At 37.7% G+C, this 22,926-nt stretch overlaps 1 protein-coding gene across 1 annotated transcript in view; it reads left to right on the top strand.

Moving 5' to 3' along the window:
- SNTG1 (syntrophin gamma 1) overlaps nucleotides 1–22,926 on the top strand; it is a 4,111,241-nt gene that overhangs the window by 2,427,054 nt on the left and 1,661,261 nt on the right. The window contains exon 13 of the mRNA XM_044065493.1: nucleotides 14,071–14,173. Coding sequence (XP_043921428.1) covers nucleotides 14,071–14,173 — 103 coding nt within the window. The remainder of the gene's footprint in view (nucleotides 1–14,070; nucleotides 14,174–22,926) is intronic.

Raw genomic sequence — 22,926 nt, 5'->3', positions numbered from 1 at the left:
CATAGTATAATAAACAAAAAGGGCACTTTAAAATGTTATAACTGCCATTTTTGTAAATATATCTATACAGATGTTAGTTTCATTCATCCAATAACTTCTAAAACATTCTGTATAAGAACTTATGGTACATGTAATACCATAGATATTATTTATATGACTAGATGCTCTCAGTTTACTGCGTTCTATATAGTCAAGAGTAATAGGAAGTTAAAGGATAGAATATGTGAACATCTTTCAGAGATTAAGCGGAAGTTAGAAACTAATGCATTATATAGACACATAAAAAAATACAGGTGATACACATATATTTAATTTTTTAATTCTACAAAATATTAGAAAATCTATTAGAGGGGGTGATGTATCTAACTACACTGAACTAATGGAGAAAAGATGGATTCTATGCTTTAAAGCTTATCAATACCCTGAATTAAATGATTATTTTAATTTAAAACTACTTCTGAAGGACATTAATAATAAACTGGGATATCTTTTTTATATATATTTTATACTTTTAATATTGAGTTTATGTGCTTATGCTTTTTACATGATATATATCTTTAAATTATAATTAATGGAAGTCACATGATGTTAATTAACTCTATTTAAACCATATTTAAACCTGTATCCAGTTGTCTGCCTGAAGAAGCCTTGAGAGGTGAAAATATTGTCTACTAGTGCATTATAATAAATTTAGCCTTTTATATAACATTGTGGTGCTTGTGTCACTATTTTGTTATATAACATAGCTCATCATCATCACATCTGCACTTGCTTGTAAGTAAGACTTAGTGCATAGTATTTCTTTTAGATATAGTTAGGAATATATTAAAGATTAGTTTAGATGTTTTCTGTATTTATTTGAGACTGCATGCAATGTTGTTTTAACATATTTCCTGTGATTTTGAACTCTGAAGTAACTGTGTTTGTTTTCTGAGTATTGTCTTGTTCTTTTATTATTTATTATTAAATATATTTAAACCTATCTTTGTGGCTGATTTTTGTGAGACATTTTTAAGCTCTTAAAGTACTTGCATATGTATTTGGTGACACTGTACAGGTTACTCCTAAATATCCTTGCAAGTCTTGGTCAGACTACCACTTGGATTAATAGTAACATTACACAGTAGGATCGGACACCCTTTGTAATGGCCTTATAGTAGCTGATAACTAAGGGTGGCTTCTACCTTATAACCTGGGCAGAAGGGGGCATATCTAGAAAACTCATGCCAGTCTTTCACAGGTGTGCGTGTGTGTGTGTGTGTGTGTGTGTGTGTGTGTGTGTGTGTGTGTGTGTGTGTTTGTATACCAATCAAATCTCAAAGTCTGTGTGTGCCAGTTACTTTGGCAAGGTCATGAAGCACTGGTGAGACAGAGAGGGTGATGGAGGTCTTAGCTTGGCCACTCGGCCGAGATCATAACCCTATATCTGTGCCAGAGGGGAGTCTTATTGGGGATCTGGAGAAAGAGGGAGAAACCAGCTCCAGACTGACTGTGGTGTCTGTGTGCTCTTAAGGGAAATTGTACTTTACTGTGTGTGTACTTGTCATCCTCTCATTGTGTATGTCCTTAACTGTTGCCAATGGTGAGGATTGAGGCTCCTTGATTACTGGGCAGTGCAGGGGCATCACATATTAACTGGCTGGCAGTGGTGGGATATCCACATCACATATTAATTGGTTGATAGTGGTGAGATAGCCACATCACATATTAATTGGCTTGTAGTGCTGTGGATATTGAATTCCTGTAGCCTGTGTACAGTGGTCACTGAAGGTGTTTATACTCCCAATCAGTCATGCAGTGAACATTCAGAGTTTGTATCACAATTGTTTTATTTTTTTTGTTAGCTTAATAAGTCAAGGAAAACAGGCAAGCATGTCAGCAGCAGAGTTTGGCAAAACTGAGACGTCTTAAGGCTGAGGAAAATGTGAAACTGCGATGGCTGGAGGCTGAGAAGAAGGAGAGGCAGAGGCAACATGAAAATTAAATGCTGACTTTTCACCAGAGTCACTGAGGTAATGGGGAAGGGAGTTACTGAACCCCAGAAGCAACAAAGATCAGTAAATTTTTTCCACAATTTACAGAGGGGGTAATTTTGATAGTTTCATTCATATATTTGAGAGGGTATGTAAGCAGTATAATATTGACCAAGAGCTCTGGGTACAGTTCCTGAACCCCTTACTCCATGGTAAAGCTGTAACTGTTATTTCTAAACTGTCTGATACTGATTGTTTAAATTATAATATTGTAAAAAACGGGTTGCTAGAATGTTTGAAGTTAACACCTGAAGCTTATAGGAAAACGTTTTGTGAGTATAGATGCAAGGCAGATGAAAGTGTGTGTGAATATATTGCCAAACTAAGCAGTTAGTTTCATAGCTGGGTGAGTGGATGTCAGGTCACCACGTTTGAAGGGCTGGCAGACCTTTTGGTGATGGAACAAGCCCTTAGCACTTTGCCTGAGGACATGAGAATCTGGTTATCTGACAGACAATCCACTACTGCAGATACATTGGGGAAGAAGGGAGACCTATACGTAGCAAGCAGGGCATCACTGCACAGGAGAGGGACACCCAGTGCTACTCATGGATCTAAGGGAACCCATGGTGGGCAGCCCAGACTATCCCAACAGAGTCCACCAGTAGCAGGGGAAGCCACTAGTGTAGGTACATGTCCAGGACCAAGGTTTAAATGTTTTAAATGCAACCAGTGAGGCTATATAGCATATAGATGTCCACGGAGGCAATGTGTGGAACAAAAGGTGGGAGAGCCAGTAAGTGGGAATGAGAAAATGCTAGTAATAGGTTGTCTCGAGACAATAAGGTACCAAACTACCACAAGAGGATATATCCTATCTTAGTGAATAGTAAAGATGCCATTGTTAAGAGAGACACAGCCTCTGACCTAACCATTGTGAAGCCTGCAATGGTTACAGAGGAGCACTACTTGCTTGCGCAGTCTACTGCAGTCAGAGCTTTAGGAGGGACCCCATTCCAAATACCTTTGGCTAGGGTTCACCTTGACTGGGAGGGTGGAAAAGGAAGCCAGCAAGTAGATGTGTTTGAGGATATCCCTGTAGATGTCCTGATAGGGAATAATTTTGATAATGCAGTACCATGTGTAGATACAGTTACACGCAGTCAGGCTTGGAGACAAGCACATGGGTCTGGTAGCCTGGGGGAGACCCAGACAGGCCACACACTTGCAGCCAGGACTGGTGAGGTGGTTACTTCAGGGAGGGAGATAACCTGTAGCAGTGAGACTGAAGGTGGGCCACAGCTGCTTGTGGATACTAATGTTCCCTTAGACAGAGTGACTGCAAGGGCAGAGGTGAGTAGTAGTAGTACCCAGGTTTTTAGTGAGGCACCACTGTCAGAGGATGCCAGAATTCCTGTGGAAGGGGAGCTAGAAAGGGTTACTCAGAGAGATTTGAGACAGGCTCAGCTCTCAGACCCTACATTACAAGGCCTGTGAAAGGTACCTAGTGAGGCACCTGATTTTCAAGGGAAGGGGGAGTCTATATACTGGGACAAAGGGTCACTGTATAAAGAGTTGACCCCTGAGGGAGGGCTAGAGTGTGAGAGAATGCAGCAGTAGTAGTAGTGCCCAGAGCCTACCATCTTACACTTCTAGCCATAGCCCAAGATATTCCCTTTGCAGGTCATATGGGCATAAAACATACAAAAAGAAGTATTATGCAGAACTTCTATTGGCCTGGGATTTCCAGAGATGTAACAGGGTACTGCAGGACCTGTGAGCAGTGCCAAAAGGTAGGCAAGACAGGAGACAAGGTGAAAGCTACTTTGATGCCTTTGCCTGTGATGGAGGAGCCATTTCAGAAGGTAGCTTCATAGGTTCATAGGTTAGTACTAATCTAACTGCCCTTGCGAGCCATTTTAAGCTTAGCCAATTATCCCTTGTGAGACTCAACCGCTGCATCTTGTGTTTGTAAGGCAAACACCTTAACTTAACCATTAGGCCACCCCCCAACCCCCCCTGAGCTATGGAATTGTGGGGCCTCTGAGTTCCCCAATTTCCACAGGGAAAAAGTATATCCTAGTGGTAGTATATTATGCTACCAGATACCCCGAGGCAGTGGCACTTTCCTCCATTGAGGCAGAAAAGGTGGCAAATGCTTTGTTAGAGATTTTCAGCAGGGTAGGTTTCCCAAAAGAAATTCTGACTGATAGTGGTGCCAATTTCATGTCAGACCTGCTGGCTTGTCTGTGGAAGTACTGCGGGGTGAAGCACCTAAAGACCACCCCTACCATCCTCAGACTAATGGTCTTGTTGAGAGGTTAAATTCTACACTCAGTACAATGCTACAATAATTTGCATACCAGTTTAATAGGGAGTGGGACAAATATTTGCCTCATCTGTTGTTTGCTTACAGAGAGGTGCCCCAGGAATCCACAGGTTTTCACCCTTTTAGTTGTTGTACAGGCATAGGGTGAGGGGACCTCTAGATTTGATTCCATATGAGTGGGAGGTTGAGTGTGAATCCCACAAGGAGTCTGTAATGGCATACATCATAAACCAAAATCAAAAGAGTGCAAACCACTGAAGAAACTCCGGTACCAACCAATAAGCGAAACAGTTCCAAGAGACAACACTCCGATTCTTCAAATTGCAAGTTTAATCCACATAACGCCAACCGGAACGATAACTGTGACAACCACTAGACAGAAACATAAAAACTAACATAAAACTCAAGGACAACTAAAACGCTGAGAGCAGTTTAGCGCTTTCAACCAATTCACAATGGTCTTCTTCAGAACTGCAAGTGTAAGCATTCAATCCATTTAAATTAACTTTTTGGCGCCAAACGCTGTGACGTGTCTTAAAGGCACTGCGCTAAATATTTATTATAAAATACTTTGTTTGCAACAAAAATCGCATCAATACATTTTTGCACCATGATTGTTACTTCAAAACCATCAATAACAAATAGAGCCTCATATAAACACACAAAGTGCAATGATTGGTGAACGGACTTGATAAATTATATAATCATATCAGTATATGTAATATCAGTAAAAATGTTAAATTTTACATTTTACACCACTAAATAGTATAAATATTAAACAATCACACTATAATATAATACATTATAAAACATGTACAATATAAATAATGTGCAAACCTTGCTTAATGTAAACATATGTGTACACCTAAAAAATACCTAAAAATATATAAATATGTATAACAAATAAATATGTCAAAAATCAATATGTCAAAAATCAGTGTGACCAAATTATAGACTGATAATGACAATGTAATAGTAATATTGCTAAACATATAGCTTGCAAACTGTGCTGAATAATATATGATATGTATATAATTCCTAATACAATGTATGTGTAATTACTGTTACAAATACTAAAAAAATACTAAAAAAATATATATTAAAAAATGTTACTAAAAAATACTACTAAAAAATACTACTAAAAAATACTACTGAAAAAATACTAACACAGTGTAATGTAGTGTGTATGTATATCTCAACACCAGAATGTATCTGGGCAAACACAATGTACTTTTAATTCTAATATCCACATATGGATTCCTATATGTAAATATGGATTCCTATATGTAAATTGCTCAAATCAAATACATTCTAAGTAAGTAGACTTTTGATAGAAATACTGTCGTTCAGTCCAGGTGGTGTGGTCGCATCTAAAAATAGTTGCCACCAACTCTCTCAGAATGCAATAAGGGCTTTAATATCACCACCTCTGGGATTATTCGGAATTACTTCCAATATCAAAAATTTAAAAGTGTGTATTTCGCCTAACTGTTGAACATGTCTGTAAAGAGCATTAGTAGAATCCTTCACCCTAATGCTATATAAATGGTTGTATATAATTTGGTCACACTGATTTTTGACATATTGATTTTTGACATATTTATTTGTTATACATATTTATATATTTTTAGGTATTTTTTAGGTGTACACATATGTTTACATTAAGCAAGGTTTGCACATTATTTATATTGTACATGTTTTTATAATGTATTATATTATAGTGTGATTGTTTAATATTTATACTATTTAGTGGTGTAAAATGTAAAATTTAACATTTTTACTGATATTACATATACTGATATGATTATATAATTTATCAAGTCCGTTTACCAATCATTGCACTTTGTGTGTTTATATGAGGCTCTATTTGTTATTGATGGTTTTGAAGTAACAACCATGGTGCAAAAATGTATTGATGCGATTTTTGTTGCAAACAAAGTATTTTATAATAGATATTTAGCGCAGTGCCTTTAAGACACGTCACAGCCTTTGGCGCCAAAAAGTTAATTTAAATGGATTGAATGCTTACACTTGCAGTTCTGAAGAAGACCATTGTGAATTGGTTGAAAGCGCTAAACTGCTCTCAGCGTTTTAGTTGTCCTTGAGTTTTATGTTAGTTTTTATGTTTCTGTCTAGTGGTTGTCACAGTTATCGTTCCGGTTGGCGTTATGTGGATTAAACTTGCAATTTGAAGAATCGGAGTGTTGTCTCTTGGAACTGTTTCGCTTATTGGTTGGTACCGGAGTTTCTTTAATGGCATACATCCTAAACCTCAGGACAAGGCTCAGGGATCTTATGGGCTTGGCCCAGGAGAACTCAACAGAAGCTCAACAGCAGAAAAAGGTCTGGTATGACAGGAATGCTTGAGCTAGAGAGTATGCTGTAAGGCAGCAGATAATGGTTCTCATTTCTGTCAGACACAACAAGCTGCAGGCAGCTTGGGAGGGACCCTACAAGGTGGTAAGGAAGGTCAGTGATGTTAACTACATAGTAAAACTGATAGTCTGGAGGCTTGGGTGCAGACTGTACTATGTTAACATGATGAAACTGTACCATGACAGGGAGGCCCCTGTGCTGATTATTTGCCGTAGATGGCAGGAGGATTCTGAGGAGGATCTGATGACTGATCTCTTCAGTGAAGCTTGGACTGACACCTCAGTGAAAGGGGTAGCAATATCCCAGCAGCTATCCCCTACCCAGGTTTGTAAAATCCGAGCAGTGGTACAGGATTTTGGGGACACGTTCACTGTGAAACTAGGGTGCACCCACCTGGTGCAGCACCATGTAGTTACAGGACCCCAAAAGCCTATTAAGCAAACCCCTTATAGGGTGACTGAGAGAGTCAAACAGACTCTGACGGAGGAGATACAGGGAATGTTGGCTCTAGGGCTCATTCAGGAGTCCAGCAGTCCCTGGGCCTCCCCAGTGGTGCTGGCACCAAAGAAGGATGGCAGCACCAGGTTCTGTGTGAACTACAGGAAATTAAATAGTCACACAGTGTCAGTTGCTTACCCCATGCCAAGGACAGAAGAAGCCCTAGAGCAGCTGGGTGGGGCTAAGTATCTTACCACTACTGATTTTGCCAAGGGTTACTGGCAGGTGGCCTTCACTCCCAGTGCTAGAGAGAGGTCAGCCTTTGTGACTCCTTTTGGCTTGTATGAGTTCATGAAGATGCCTTTTGGGATGAAAAATGCCCCAGCAACTTTCCAGAGACTGGTAGATCATATTCTAGCAGGAGCAGGAGATTTTTCCCTTGCTTATCTAGATGATATTGCCATCTACAGTCATTCCTGGCAAGAACACCTTCAGCATGTCAGGGAGGTGCTGGGCACACTACAGAGGGCAGAGTTGACCATTAAGCCCAGCAAATGTCAGGTGGGTATAGCAGAGGTCTCCTACCTGGGACATAGAGAGGGCAGTGGTAAGATCAGGCCAGAACCTGCCAAAGAGGAAGCCATTCAGGCATGGCCTATCCCTGTTACCAAAAATCAGGTTAGGGCATTCTTAGGGACAGCAGGGTACTACTGAAAGTTTGTCCCGAATTATAGTACCATAGCTGCCCCCTCACAAACCTGACAAGGAAAAACAGGCCAAATAAGGTAGTGTGGACTCCAGCATGTGAGCAGGCATTCCTGAAGCTTAAAGGGGCTTTGGGTGGACCTCTTGTGTTAACCAGTCCAGATTACACCAAATAATTTGTTGTGCAGGTGGATGCTTCACACCATGGGATGGAGGCTGTACTTAGCCAGGTTTCCTCAGAGGAAGAAGAGCAACCAATTGTATATCTCAGTTGTAGGCTCCAACCCAGGGAGGAATGCTATGCAGTTGTAGAAAAGGAATGCCTAGCCATAGAGTGGGCACTGCAGAAACTTTAGCCTTATCTGTAGGGAAGGAAGTTAACTGTAGTTACAGACCACAATCCCTTAACATGGCTACATCAAGCCAACCAGCAAAATTCCAAGTTATTAAGGTAGTCCCTAGGGTTGCAAGCATATGACATTACAGTTTAGCACCACAGCGGGGTTAGCAATGCCAACGCAGATGGGATCTCAAGACAGGGAATGGGTAAGGTATTCCCAGATACGCTCAATCATCTCGAGCAAAGTTTCTCAAGGGTCACTTGAAAAAATAGCTTGAGTTTTTTTTTTGGGGGGGGGGGTTGTGACAGTGCCAGCCCAGATGTCTGGAATTTTGTAAATAATCATATGTTATTTATGAATAGTGATATGATTTATACAGAACTGTATGTTATGTACTGAGCTTTAAGAATGTAACCACAGCATACCCTGCTAGAATATAGAAGATTAAATTATAAAACTTCAAGAAAGTAAGTTGAAATTAAGTGCTTTACGGTGTGCTATAAAAGTTAGTTTCAATGCAGGAAGCAGACACAATGTCTAGAGCTAGAAGTTTTTCTACTGTCTGAAAAGAAAAGTAATTACTAGGTTTAAAACGTAAAGTGTTTGATTGCTTTATGACTTCCTAGTAGCTACACAGTTCTGATCAAACATCTGAGAGATATGTATTTTTAACACAGAGATGTTAAAATTCATAGTTTCTGTTTTAGCCTGGAAACTGAAGTCAGGTGACAAAGAGTGATGTCATCCAAGCTAACCCAGCAGTAATGTTTGATATTAATTTAAGAATTCTCTCAGAGAGAGACTATGCATTTTGTATTTTGTCTTTGACCTGGAAACATCCATCCTCATCACATATGCACTTGCTTTTAAGTAAGGCTTAGGGCATAATATTTCTTTTAGATATAGTTAGGAATATAGTAATGATTAGTTTGGATGTTTTCTGTGTTTATTTGAGACTGTCCTGCAATGTTGTTTTAAAATATTTCCTGTGATTTTGAACTCTGAAGAAACTCTGTTTGTTTTCTGAGTATTGTCTTATTCTTTTATTATTTATTATTAAATATATTTAAACCTATTTTTGTGGCTATTTGTGAGACATATTTAAGCTCTTAGAGTACTTGCATATGTATTTGGTGACACTGTACAGGTCACTCCTAAATATCCTCGCAAGTCTTGGTCAGACTACCATTTGGATTAGCAGTAACATTACACAGTAGGATTGGACTTCCTTTGTAAGGGCGTTATAGTAGCTGATAAGTAAGGGTGGCTGGTGGGAGCTGGTACTACCTTATAGTCTGGGCAGAAATGGGCGTAGCTAGTAATCCTGTGTCAGGCTTTCCCAGGTGTGTGTGTGTGTGTGTGTGTGTGTATGTATGTTTGTATATCAATCAGATCTCAAAGTGTGTGTGTCAGCTACTTGGGGAGGGACATGATGCATTGGGGAGACAGAGAGGTTGCTGAAGGTCTTAGCTTGGCTACTTGGCTAAGATCTTAATCCTATAGCTGTGCCAGTTGGGAGTCTTTTTGGGGATCTGGAGAAAGAGGGAGAAATCATCCCCAGACTGACTGCAGTCTCTGTGTGCTCTTAAGGGAAAATGTACTTTACTGTGTGTGTACTTGTCATCCTCCCATTGTGTATGTCCCTCACTGTTGCCAGTGGTGAAGATTGTGGCTCCTTTATTACTGGGCCAGTGCAGGGGCATCACAAACACAAACAATGTCTGCTATGTTCAGTTCTCTGGTAGTTTTTTTTACAATTTGAAGTAGTTGTTGTTCCTGAATATATACGGTGAATAATTTCCTTACTAAATTTGTTGAATCAATATTATTCCAGTCTGTTTCTGGTAAACTTAAGTCCTCACCTAATATTATTCTTCCCTCCTGTGTTTCATCCAAGAAATGCATGAATTCCTCTGTCATCTGCACTTGACTTTGGTGGTCTATACACCCCAAATGTTATATGTTCCAGGGTTGTCTTTATTGTCGCAGTTACTCAGTCTGTAGTATCAGTGAACACATAATAATCACAGATCTCATAACTATCTTTAATCCTATCATTTTTATTAGAATGCCTGTTACAGTAAAACCATTTATATCCTGATAGAACTGGTTTCCAGTCATTGTTCTTTAACTATGTTTCACAAACAATAACAACATCAATCTTGTGGGAATGTAGCAAATTTTCCAGTTAACAAAAACTTTATTATTAATACCGCTAGCATTAACAACCATCCGAGATGCATCAAATGCTGCTATTTGCAAACTGTTACATTGTCGACCTGGCAAAAATTCTTTCTAGTGTTTGTCAAATATTGCAAAATATCTGCTGCAAAAATTATTTTCGCTGATACTGACAAATGTGCTCCATCCTGTCTGAACACAAGTGTGCCCAAGACTAGGCTTGGATGCTCTACACATTTCTGTTTTTTAAAACAGAACATTTTTCCATGTAGGTATTTACCTCCCAAAAATTTTTTTTTATCCACGGTGACCTGACTATTCTGTCTATATGTGACTTGTGAAAAATATGTCCTAACTCTTGTACAAGCTATACTATCTAAGAGGGCTGTAAGTTCCCTACTAACAGTCGGAGAGTCCTTGCAGAAGAGATAATTTGTACCAACATGAATAAAAACAGATCTATACTTCCTTACATTAAGGCATTCCAAGGCATGTCTCACGTCTTCTATTTTTGCTCATGGCAAGCATAACACTATTCAGTTTCATTATCTTCTCTGCAAATATAAGTATCATTTCCTCTAATAACTGACTCTCCAATTACAAGAATACCTTTTCTGACCAAATTTTAAGAATCTTCAACTTGTAATACAGTAATATCTGCTCTATCAATTGTTGCAAAGGAATGAACTTCATCACCATTAGTCTTATTAATCCCACTGTTTTCATTGCATATTAATTTTGTGTGTAATACTACAAAAGTGGTACATAATAATGCTATAAACTGTGTAACTGCAACAATAAAGACAACCCTAGAACATATAACAATTGTTGGAGTGTATAGACCACCATAGTGAAGTGCAGATGACCTAAAGCATTTTCAACTCCATAAAACTGGTTTCTTTGTGCTATGGACATATACTTCTACAATGACTTCTGTGTACTACTATTATATGTCGTTTGAATCATATCATGGTTATATTGCATATCATCAGTTTTATTAATGTAAACGGTGGAAATATTGCTCTTGCATAATGTATACTGTTGTGTTTTGATACTGGCTGATATGACAATATTTGTCCATTGGATATTTCAAAGTGCAACAGTCACATTATCTGCAAAATGTTTAAACATTAACTCATAATCCTGCATATGTTATTTATATTGGCTGAGTATTTCTTTGGTACTGTAGTCTTTTTGTATACTAAATGGTTCTGTATCCCATACATGAAAAAATAAGTCAGTGATGTTCATAGGTTTATAGGTCTTTACTAGACTAATGACCACTAGAACCCTTACAAGCCTAGCTGCGCACCCCAAAACAATTGGGTTCCAAGTGTCACAGGCATGTATATGGGAGGGGGGATGTTACTATGGAGGTAACTAAGTACATGTAGTGGAGTGTTAGGATAATAATGTTCTTATTGCTAGCCTTTGTCCATAAAGGACATGAGGGCCCAACTGGGGCCATCCAGTTGTCAAGGTTTCATTTGAATCGATTCAGGGATGAACTCTGTTTTACATCAATGGGGTGCCTTTTCCATAGTGTGAAGACCCTTTGGGACATCTATCTGTCTTTCCAGCACATTCTGTTTATGTCAAAAATGAAGTTCAGGTGCCTTGATCTATGTTTATGGTGCTGTTTGTTTTGTGCATGTGGAACAGATCCATCAGCGCTGGGTCTGAGGAAGCCAAGTAATGAAAAAGATCTCCTCTCAATAGCCTGTAGGTGACTGAATACAAAGGCAAAGCCTTTAGGTGATCAGTGTAGGACAGGGTATTTGTACCCTGAATTCTCTTGGTGAGAAACCGCTGAGGGTATTCCAGCTGTTGCAGGTATCTGGTTAGATGCATACCAAAGGGGGCATTGTATTCAATTATAGGTCTGATAAGGGCTGAGTAGAGCGCTACTATAACTTCCTTAGTTGCCATGCTTAACTGCCATATCCTTGCCTATAAGTTGTGTGACATAAAATGATTTTCTTACTCTCTTAGCTATGTGTTGGTCAAAGTCCAGCAAAGGCCAGATTGCTATCTAAATATGTTCCTAGATCCCTTACTATTGGGTTGACTCTTAGAGGTGTTTAATTGATGGAGTAATTAACTTGAGTTGACCGTTTCTCAAAAGGCATTATAATGCATTTTTTGGCATTGAGTTTTAGGCAATGGCTTAGGCATCAGTCATTTGTCTGTGTTAAACCCTGCTGCAAGATTCTGTGTCTTGGGGGGAATCTATAATAACTCACAATTTACAGTCATCTGTGAACTTGGTGAGCAGAAGGCCTTGCACATTAGCCTTAACTTCAGAGATGTAGATGTGACTTTATCTGTCAGCACAGAAGTGAACATACTACTGAGCTTAACTGAAATCAGTTATTTAGATATGATGAAGGAATACATGATAATTTCATACCAGATGTAAACCTCAAGAGTCATAACGTCAAACCATAAATGTCAACATTGGAAATGTCAACATATAGGTTGAAACAGGAAACCTGCATTGTGTGATCTCAGTACAGCAAGATTGGGAAATTTGTAAATAAAAACCCGTAGATGGTAAAAAAACTCCTTTATTCAACCCAATGGGTTCAGTTAAGAGCTTTCATCCCTAGTTTACTTCATGGGACTTCTTCAGAACTAAATCACAATACTAAAATCACACTTGAAAGGAGTTTTTAACCATCCATCTGGTCGAATAAAGGATTTTTTTTACCATCTACTGTTTTTTATTTACTGGTTTTATTTGGTCCTTGAGTTGTGAGGATTGAGACATTTTACCTTTCCATGCTGTATTATGATCTTGGAGTTAGTAGATATAATTAGCAGAGGGTATGGGGATGCACTGTTTTTTTTTTCAAGTTTGATGTTTTGATTGTTGGTGTCATGGTGTCATGGCACTTCACATTCAAAGATCAATCTCAAGACATTAATCCATAAGGAAGGACTGTTGGAACTACTTTCAATAACCATCAGTGACAATGTTTTGAATTTTACATGGGGCTGATCCTTGTGAGTCTGTGTATACGTGAGTTTGTGTCACTGTCAGCTCCCATAATTGTTAGGTAACTATAGTGACAGTGTGTTCTTTCCCCCACAATGAACTTGGAGTTTATTCTATTTATTTATGGATAACGGGTGCTGGGGATCTTCCAACCACCTGGGAAATCTCATGACTTTGCTGTACAGAAAAATATTTTGCCTTTGTTGGTAGCAGTTTTTGTTTCCTATGACTAACAATAGGCACATCAGCTACCAGTTTTGGTTGCTTTCTTTACTCTTGTGTCAACAACATGAGGTTCATGGTCATTATTTTTTTTCTTTCTTGTGATATAAAGTGCAAAATATCTGAGCATGACTTAATTTCTCATTATTTAGTTGCGAGGTGACAGAAATATGCACACAACTTCAACAGAAAGTGCCATTGGCAGGGTCATCTGTTAATGCATCAATCTTTTATTGAATTGACATTACTAGTAATGTTTTCTGAACAGGATGCATTGGTGCATACAGCATGTAGAGAAGGCATGCACACTGAAACAAAAGTGTGTGTTTCTGGCATAGACTTATTTTCAATCCTGAAAATGTCATACACTAGCATTATTAGCATGTACAACGAAAGTGAGGACAAACCAGTCTGCTCTGCAACTTTACATAACAGTTTTTTTTTTTTGCTAGAGTCTGAAGATATGTCCTTTAAGTACCAATTTATATTCTGTGTTGTATTTAACAGGTTCAAGTACTTCGCAATGCAGGAGAAGATGTAACACTAACTGTATCTTTCTTAAAACGGTCACCTGCATTCCTGAAATTACCACTAAGCGAAGATTGTACATGTAAGTGAACCAGTTGTTGATGTAACATCACTGAATCTTTTAATTCATGTTAACTATTTTACAAAAATGAACAGTAGTTCCATTTCTGTTACATATATGCCATGCCTATGAATATCTGATTTTTGTAATGTGTTTATACTGTCTGAGGCAATGATAAATTAATTTTCCTTCATAAGGTTAAGAAATACAAATTAATTCCATAAATAATGATTTACACTGACTATGAATCATTGGCACATACTCAGCCATCTCATTTGGTCAGATAGTGAGGTTTGTTTAAGGAGGATTACAAATGACATAGAAAAGGAAATTATTATTTCCATTTAAGGAAGCAGACAATAAAAAAAAAAACATGGGAACATAGGATAATTCCTAGCAGAAAATAAAAAACAAGCATTAGCATGTTTTGCAACAAGGCTAAAAAAAAGCAAATGTCAAAAGAGTGATTCTGAGGATTCTGAGTGGATAAAAATGGGTAGTTTGAAATATTGAACACATATTTTGGGTGGTAGTCATAGTCTGGCAGTTCATGCTATGTAGTGGTTAGTAATGCAGAGCACCACTACATGTATATAGAAGTAAGTTAAGCGCAGGTTATCAGCACTGAATAAGGAAACGCCAAAGTGATTTGAAAAACATGCCTACCTACTGCAAAAGTGTAAAGAACTTAAAGTAAAGGGTTAAGCACATATTAAGTACTATGCAAAAGCCTTAGGCTTCGTATTACTGTGTATGTACTATATTCTTATGTGTTTGGAAATTGTGGATGGATGCAGCTATCTGCAACCACACTTAAAACACATAAGGCAAGCAGTGGACTGAGCAGCTATTATTATTAATATTTAAAAAAATAAAGGGGGTTAACATGTTTTATATGGGGTTACTGTTATATGGACACCCTGATGGTTTCATTAAAGAATAGAAAAGGGGGAGACAGGAAAGACTGGAAAAAGGGAGACACAACAAACAGGTAAACACAGAAGGAAAACAACAAGAGGGAGAATGTGGGGGAGAGAAGGGGCACAATGGTTTTAAACAGGAAACAGACTCCGTTTTTCAATTGTTTTAAATATAATAGGGTAATTTGGATGGGAAATAGGTAAGAGGGTGTAGGTTGAAGAAGGGCTGAGCAAGTGCCAAGTAGAGTCCCATCCCACAGAGATTCAAACATTTTCCCTGCAAGAGGGTAGGGCAATGGAGGACCCAGATGTTGAGGGGGTAGAGTCTTTAGTTGTGTAGTGGCCAGCACTAGTTGGGACAACATGTCTTCAGCATGCTGAAGTGGGGCTTTGACAGGCTGAATACATCTGTCAACTACCTCTTCCAGCTGATGCTTAACCAAATCCTGAAGCCCCCATTCACTGAGACTTGACAGGCTGCCATGTGCCAGGGTTCCTGCAGAACTGGTGCCATATACTCAACCCTGCAAGGATGTACCTGGATGGGCAGAGGGTGAACACTACCCAACCTGAGAAGTATGTGCCTGGGTTGCCCCAAGGGATTTTGAATCTGTAAAAAACAAAACACATAAATGGAAGAGAAATGCAATAATAAAGGACAAATAAATGCATAATTAAAAAGAGCTGGGGGGGCATGAAAATATACACAATAAATTGGCACATCATTTTACAAAGCATTCAGTTTCTTACTTAAAAGCATTTTTATTTTATAAATCTTTATAGAAATAAAACAATGTATAGGAAATGTTTATGCAGACTTTTGTTGGAAAGTGAATGGGAAGTACTAATACAGAGTTTGGGGTGACATGTTTATGGGAGTACTTATGGTTACTTTGGCAGGGCAGTGTTTGTTATCAAGTAAGTGTGGGGTTTACATGTTACAGTCTAATGATTGGATAGGTACCTTATATACATTTGTTTGCAATATTGCACAGAAAACACCCTTTATAAATACATTTCATAAAATATCTTAAAGACAGAGTACCGCATGTATATACTGAAATATAAAATAAACTGCAGCATTCCCAACAAAATTGTATGACACCGTTAAAACAACAAGTAAGCTCTTTTGTCATACAATTACTTCTTCAGACAATATTAGAATCCATTGAGCCAATATATATATATATATATATATATATATATATATATATATATATATATATATATATATATATACAAACACCCTCTAAGTCACATGATCTACATATCCCCTCCTTTCCAATACTATGTTGTGATTTAAAATGACCACAGCTACAAAGTTAAGTAATGAAATCTTTAAAAACATACTACACTGAGTAATAAATTAACTAAAATCTACTTATTGTTCAGATGCTTTTATCTTTAACAAGCTATTTATAGATATTATCTAATTTAAACCTGGTGGTACTATGGCATTTAAATACATTTGCCACCATAATTCACACTGTTCTAAAATAATATTCCATGAGCCACCCTTAGGTCTCCATTCAACTTTTTTCCAAAATGGTAAATAATAAATAATGATCTACATTTTCTTTAATATGTTTATACAGAGCATCTGTTGTTTTATTCCTATTCATTTCATAAATATATTCATAAATACATTATTTTATTTTACGCTCTTTTTTTGGATATAAAATCCATTATATATAGACAAGATATTAAGCTGTTTATAGCTTTATCTTTGATTAATTGGACATCCAGGTATGACATTGAATCTATATCTATGTTATATGTAAATTTTAAGAAAGATGTAGTGCTGTTTTTGTAATTAATAAATTCTTGTATTTTACCTTCTATATCAATCCAAGCAACAAATATATCATCTAAAAATCATGTATACATAGTCCATGATGTCTTGCACTTCCTATTAAGTACAGATCTATGTTCCCATGTTGCCATGATTAAATTAGCATACAGTGGTCCACAGGCCACACTTCTGGCTATTCCTTTTCTTTGATGAAAATAATGTCCTTCACAATATCTGTAATTGTTATACAACACTATTTGCATAAGTTGACGTACCTTGTGCTAATTTCATTATATCAGTTATGTATGCTGTAAACCATGTAAATCCTTCTTTATCTGGAATACATGTAAATAAATCTTGGACAGAAATTGTTAAAAATATGATGTTAGTTATATCATCCAATTGATTGCACTTTGCTAAAAAATCCCACATGTTCTTATACAAATATTCTATATTTATAACTTTAATTTTTAAATTAAAATCTATATATCTTACTATGAAGCTTGTTTTAGAAGTGCCAGCATCTTCAATTGGTCTGAATGGTGGATTTTGAAGCTGCTTGTATATTTTAGCCACTCCAAAAATTGTGGGAATTTTTGGTTCTGTAACGCTCATGAATTTGTATTCTACTGGATTTATTTGGCCCTGCATCAACATATCATACAGTTTCATATCAATCTTCTCTAAAAATATTAATTTAGTTCTTAGACATTTCACTATATATTTCATTAAATAGTATAGTAAACGTGTTTTGAACATAATCTAGTTGGTTCATGACAACAAGACCTCCTCCCTTATCAGGTTGCATAAACTGAAAATTATTAAGCTTCTTAATTTCATTGATATTGTCCTGTTCAGTCTTAGTTATGTTATACCACTAAAATAATGGTTGTTTCTTCAATAAATGTTGAATGTCCATTTCATACACTTGTTCAAACATTTGTAATACTGGATGTAATTCAGGACTGAATATACTCAGTGTTCTTAATTCACTGATACCAGTATCAAAGCTATTGTTATCCATTGCCATTTTAAACTCAATTTTCTTTGTACTATTAGAAGCAACTATGTACGAATCTCTTATGTTAGCAACAGCAGTTAGTTTCTCATTCTTTTTTTGGTCTTCTTATTCACTCTGCTTTTATAAAAGTTAATCAAATGAGGGGGAGAAGTATAATAGATGTTTGAACTCTGGACTGGACTCATAGGTGGATTGTTTACTATAATGTACTGAATGCACTATGGTGCTTTACCTACTGTTCTGTTCATAGATTCATAGGATGATACTAAGCTATTAGCGCAGAGGTCCTTATAAGCCTAGCCAAGAATTTTGCCCATGTTCCCTCAAAGTCAGCATGGGACACAGGTGGGATCCCAGGGGTATATTTTCTGTTTCCCATCCAGTCATCCAGGGTCCTCTTAAAGAGGGCTAGAGAGGTACTTTGCTTGACATGGAGAAGGAGTCTATCCCACAGACTGTGAAGTCTTTGGGACACAACTCTGTCCTGCTAACAAGTTCTATTAATGTCACAGACCAGGTTAAGGCCTTATGTGTGAGTTGCACGAGTGGAGTTTGTCTTATGGATATGCAGCAACTCCATCAAGGCTGGGTTTGAAATGGCCTTGTATGCTAGACACAGGTCACCTCTGAGCAGTCTGTATGAGACTGAGTAGGGGGACAGGGCTTTTAGCCTATCTGTGTAGGATAGGTGTTTGAGACCCTGGATTTTCCTGGTCGGGAACATCTGTGGTCTCTCCAACTGCTGCATGTGCTTGGCAAGGTACATGCCATAGGGGGCATTGTACTTGATAATGGGTTTGATAAGGGAGGAGTACATGGATGTTATGACCTCCTTGTTCCTGGATGAAATACCCTTATTTATGAGGTGGGCCATGCAGAAAGCCTTTTTACAGTGAAGGTAATGTGGTGGTTAAAAGTCAAGTTGCTATCAACCTGAGTGCCCAAATCCCTCATGACTGATTGCATGCTTAGTACATTGTTATTAATGTGATAATTAGTGGAGATGACATTTTCCCCAAAGGGGATAATGATGCATCTCTTGGCATTCAGTTTGAGGCCATGTTTCTGGCACCAGTCATTAGTTTGGTAAAGGCCCTCTTGGAGGATGTTCACATGATTAGGGGAATTTAAGACATCACCCAGCTTGCAGTCATCTGAAAACTTGGTCAGCCACAGCCCACTGGTTTTAGCTTGCACCTTAGAAAAGTATATCCCAAACATTAGAGGCCCCAAGACTGGTCCTTGGGGTACACCTTTCATTACAGGTCTACTACTAGAGGTGGCTTTCCCTACTTTGACTGAGTGGGCTCTTTCAGTGAGCCAGTTAGCTACCCATCTGGTAAGATACAGGTTGATGCCTAGCTGGGAGAGTTTATCTATTATGCCCAAGTGGGGAATAGTGTCAAAGGGGTATGGCTAGGTCAAGGTAGGCTGTGTGCACCATCTTCCTCTTGTCCATGGCTTTGGTGACTGTTTCAAAGAAGTCAGCCAAGTTTAACAGGCATGATCTCCCTTTGACAAAGCCAAACTGTGTGGGGTCAAGCGTTTGGATGTTGCCAATGTCCTTGTCTATAAGGTCCATGAGGATATATTCCATGGCCTTGTGGATCAGGCTAGTTAGACTGATAGCCATATAAATGCCTGGGTAAGTGGATGCTCCACCTTCGTGTAGAGGGATGACAGTGGCTGTCCTCTGTTCAGCTGTGATGATGCCAGTGCTCAGGCGTTGGTTGAATAGGGTGTCAAATGGAGCTGAGAGCTCATGCCTATGTTCATGTAGGACACAGCCAGGGATGCTATTAGGTCCAATGGAGACTGTATTTTTGCCTTTGAGAGGGTATTAAGGACCTGATCCCTGGTGATGAGGGGAGGGGGAAGGTGCTGTATTAATTATATTTCTTTAAATGCAGTAATAGAATGAGTTAAAGACAGAACTACAGCACTTTTGTACTGACATATCTTACTCTTGCTTGCAGTAGTGTACTGACTATATTCTAGTGCTTCAATTACAATTCTGTGTGAATTATTATTAATTATTTCCACATTTTTATATTAATGGAAACAGTTAAACATGCAGTACTATTTAGTAATTTATTCAGGATTAGTACGTTGTTTCGTGCACATCTCCTGCTGTCCTTTATTATAAGAGATCTGCTCTTCAGCTATAAAGAGACATTATAGGACAGTTGCAATTTATCTGTATTTAACTTTGTTTCTCTTACCATTAACTATATAAATATTATTTCTAAGCCAGTCCATTGACTGAATATTTGCTTACAATGCATTTGTTCAAATATGTATTAATATCTCAATTCTCACACTTTGCAGTCTTCCCTTCACTGTGATATGTAAACATAAATATAGTTTTGGTGGAATGTTTTTTTTTAACAGTATTATGTTTTGCAAGTAAAAGACTCTGAACTTTGTTCAGCCAGAAAGTGCAGACACACAGGACAGTGTAGCAAGTCATGGAAGCTTTCATTTCCAAAGCTATGTAAAAGTGTGGGCTTGATACGTGTCTTCATTAACAAGTCTAACCATATAAGGGAATGATTTTAAAATGTATGTAAAAGTAACAGAGAGGTAATAATATTGGTCATTTCTCACTAAAGTACATGCTGGACATTCACTTGATACTGCAACTATCCCCCACTCCCACTCTGACTGACTTCAGCCATCTTGCAAGTGCAGTTGTAATTGTGAAAAAATTACATTTTTATATAACTGTTATATTAATCAATATTACCTGTCCTACATAAACTGCATGTAATTTAATTACTACCCAAGGTAATGCAACACCAAATGCAGGTATACATATTTCTTTTAGTAAATACCTTCAGTTATGCAGTCTTATTCTATGTTTAATCTATGTTAAATATGATCCCCCCAAAAATAAATAAATAATTGTATACTTATTATAAAAGTCTGCCTTTCTTGCCTCTACCTGGTCAATCCACCATGCTAGATGGTCTGGCCTATGCTTCTGTAGGTTATCTTACCTGTGATGGCACTGCTGGCTGGAGTGGTGGATGGATCCCTGTCAGGATTTCCAGGTGTTCACCCAACCCCTGCCAGATATCTTTTTCCAGTCTGACCCTGTAGTCTGCTAGTTAGTCTTTTCCAGATATAGACTGCCAGATATCTTTTTCCAGTCTGACTCTGTAGTCTGCTAGTTAGTCTTTTCCAGATATAGACCATGATTTTTGTCTCCTTATCAGACCAGCTTGGAGTGAGACCTCGTGCCTTAACAGGTGCTGTCACAATTAGAATAGCCAGAACTAAAATAAAGTATCATCAGGGATATATTTAACAGGTTTAGAACAACTCCATTTAGAGTGTCTTCACCACAGCCAGTCAACCAGCAGGTCCATTGGACCAGAACTGTTATTATTGTCAAGTTCGGTTTAACCAAAATTGCTGTGTCAGATATATGTTTGTTTAAAGGAATACATTCTATTTTCATTTATATGGTGCATAAAACAATATGCTGTACTTATTTTTACTTTTATTAGTTGTAATTGCTACTGTTACTGTACCTTGCCTTAGCTATATTTTTGGAAGTATTATACCTGAATGTCATTTATTCCTTCATTGTAGCAGCAGTAATCAACATATTCTTATGTATATGTTGACCAACTTTTATTGACTTTTGAGTAGTTTGAGTTGAGAAGGTGTGGCAGATGATGTTAGATGGGCAAAGATAAGACTTCAGGGTTGTGCCAACTGCAATACAAATGACTACATTTTCTTCCTTCTGAATATATTTTGATGTAATCTGAAGCAATCCATGCATTCCTACAGCATGCTGAGGACGTGTAAGGGTGCTCTAGACCCTGCCTCTGTCACCAGCACATTCACGTGAATCCAAGGCCGCTTTCGGGACAGCCAAAAATGACTTATGTCGATAAGTGGCAGTCTGCATTTGTGTATTGCTGCAACTCATAGAGATAAATGTAAAAGGGCCTAATTTACATATAAAACATCTAAACAGATATCAGTTTAGACAAAATAGTTTAATCCTTCCATATTACCTTACTAAAGTTAGGCGACAAATGTGTTAGAAAACTGCTGACTTCTTAAAGTAAGGAAAAATAACAAAAATATTAAAATTTTATATGAAACACTTAACATGATATAAAATAGTAAGATACACTGAAAAGATATTTATTTTACTGATATCACACATATTTTGTCATGGCTATAATGAATCATTTTAACTGGGTAGTCATTACAGCAGCAGTGGGAAAAGATTTCTGATCAGTGATGAAATCATTAGTTTGGTCTTATTTAGTGATTGTGCATATATATATATATATATATATATATATATATATATATATATATATGTATTTTAATTGTGAAATACTGAAGTAATATGGGAGTGTTTTTTATTTAACTTACATATATCCTTCACTGAATGAATGCCATTGAAGAATGAAAAAGCAAGCAAGTGATAGGGGCTAGGGAAAGAAATATTTCAAGAAAAGTGATTGCTTTACTGTTATGAATGATGCTGCATGCATCAGTATAGCACAACATTACTTTGTTAGAGTAAGATTTTGCACGTGTATATGATTGTGATGTGTGTTAAGTTTTTTAAATGAGGATGGAACACACACATTGTCATTGCTGTGTTGCTTGACTGATAATTACAAGTTTTTGGTGTATGACTTTGGGGGTTCTTTATGTACAGTAATGTTTCAGCCATGAGGAAAATCAGATCCTCATGGCAGCCGTTAGGACATATTGAAAATGAATGTTAGGTAAAGGGGGGCCCAAATATTCTGAGAGGACAAAGCCTGGAATCACGTTGTCCTGGACATAAATGCAGGGGTTTTCAGAAAATGCACCTTAACACAGTGGAAGAAGAGGGCAAATGACATGGTAAGAAGTGCTAGAAGCAAGGTGAGTCAGAATCCAGTTGTCTATACCAGTACAGGGGGGAGGATCCAGCAATTATCTTGTTAACACCAGATGAGGAATACTTACTCTCCATCCATGAGCATGAATATGACACAGAAGATGATGGCACTGGAGTAAT

Source organism: Protopterus annectens, chromosome 3.part0 (genome assembly GCF_019279795.1).
Source record: "Protopterus annectens isolate FY-2018-M chromosome 3.part0, PAN1.0, whole genome shotgun sequence".
Classification (NCBI taxonomy): Eukaryota; Metazoa; Chordata; order Ceratodontiformes; family Protopteridae; genus Protopterus; species Protopterus annectens.
The sequence above is the reverse complement of the archived record's forward strand: the minus strand, read 5'-3'. Positions and strand labels throughout refer to the sequence as shown.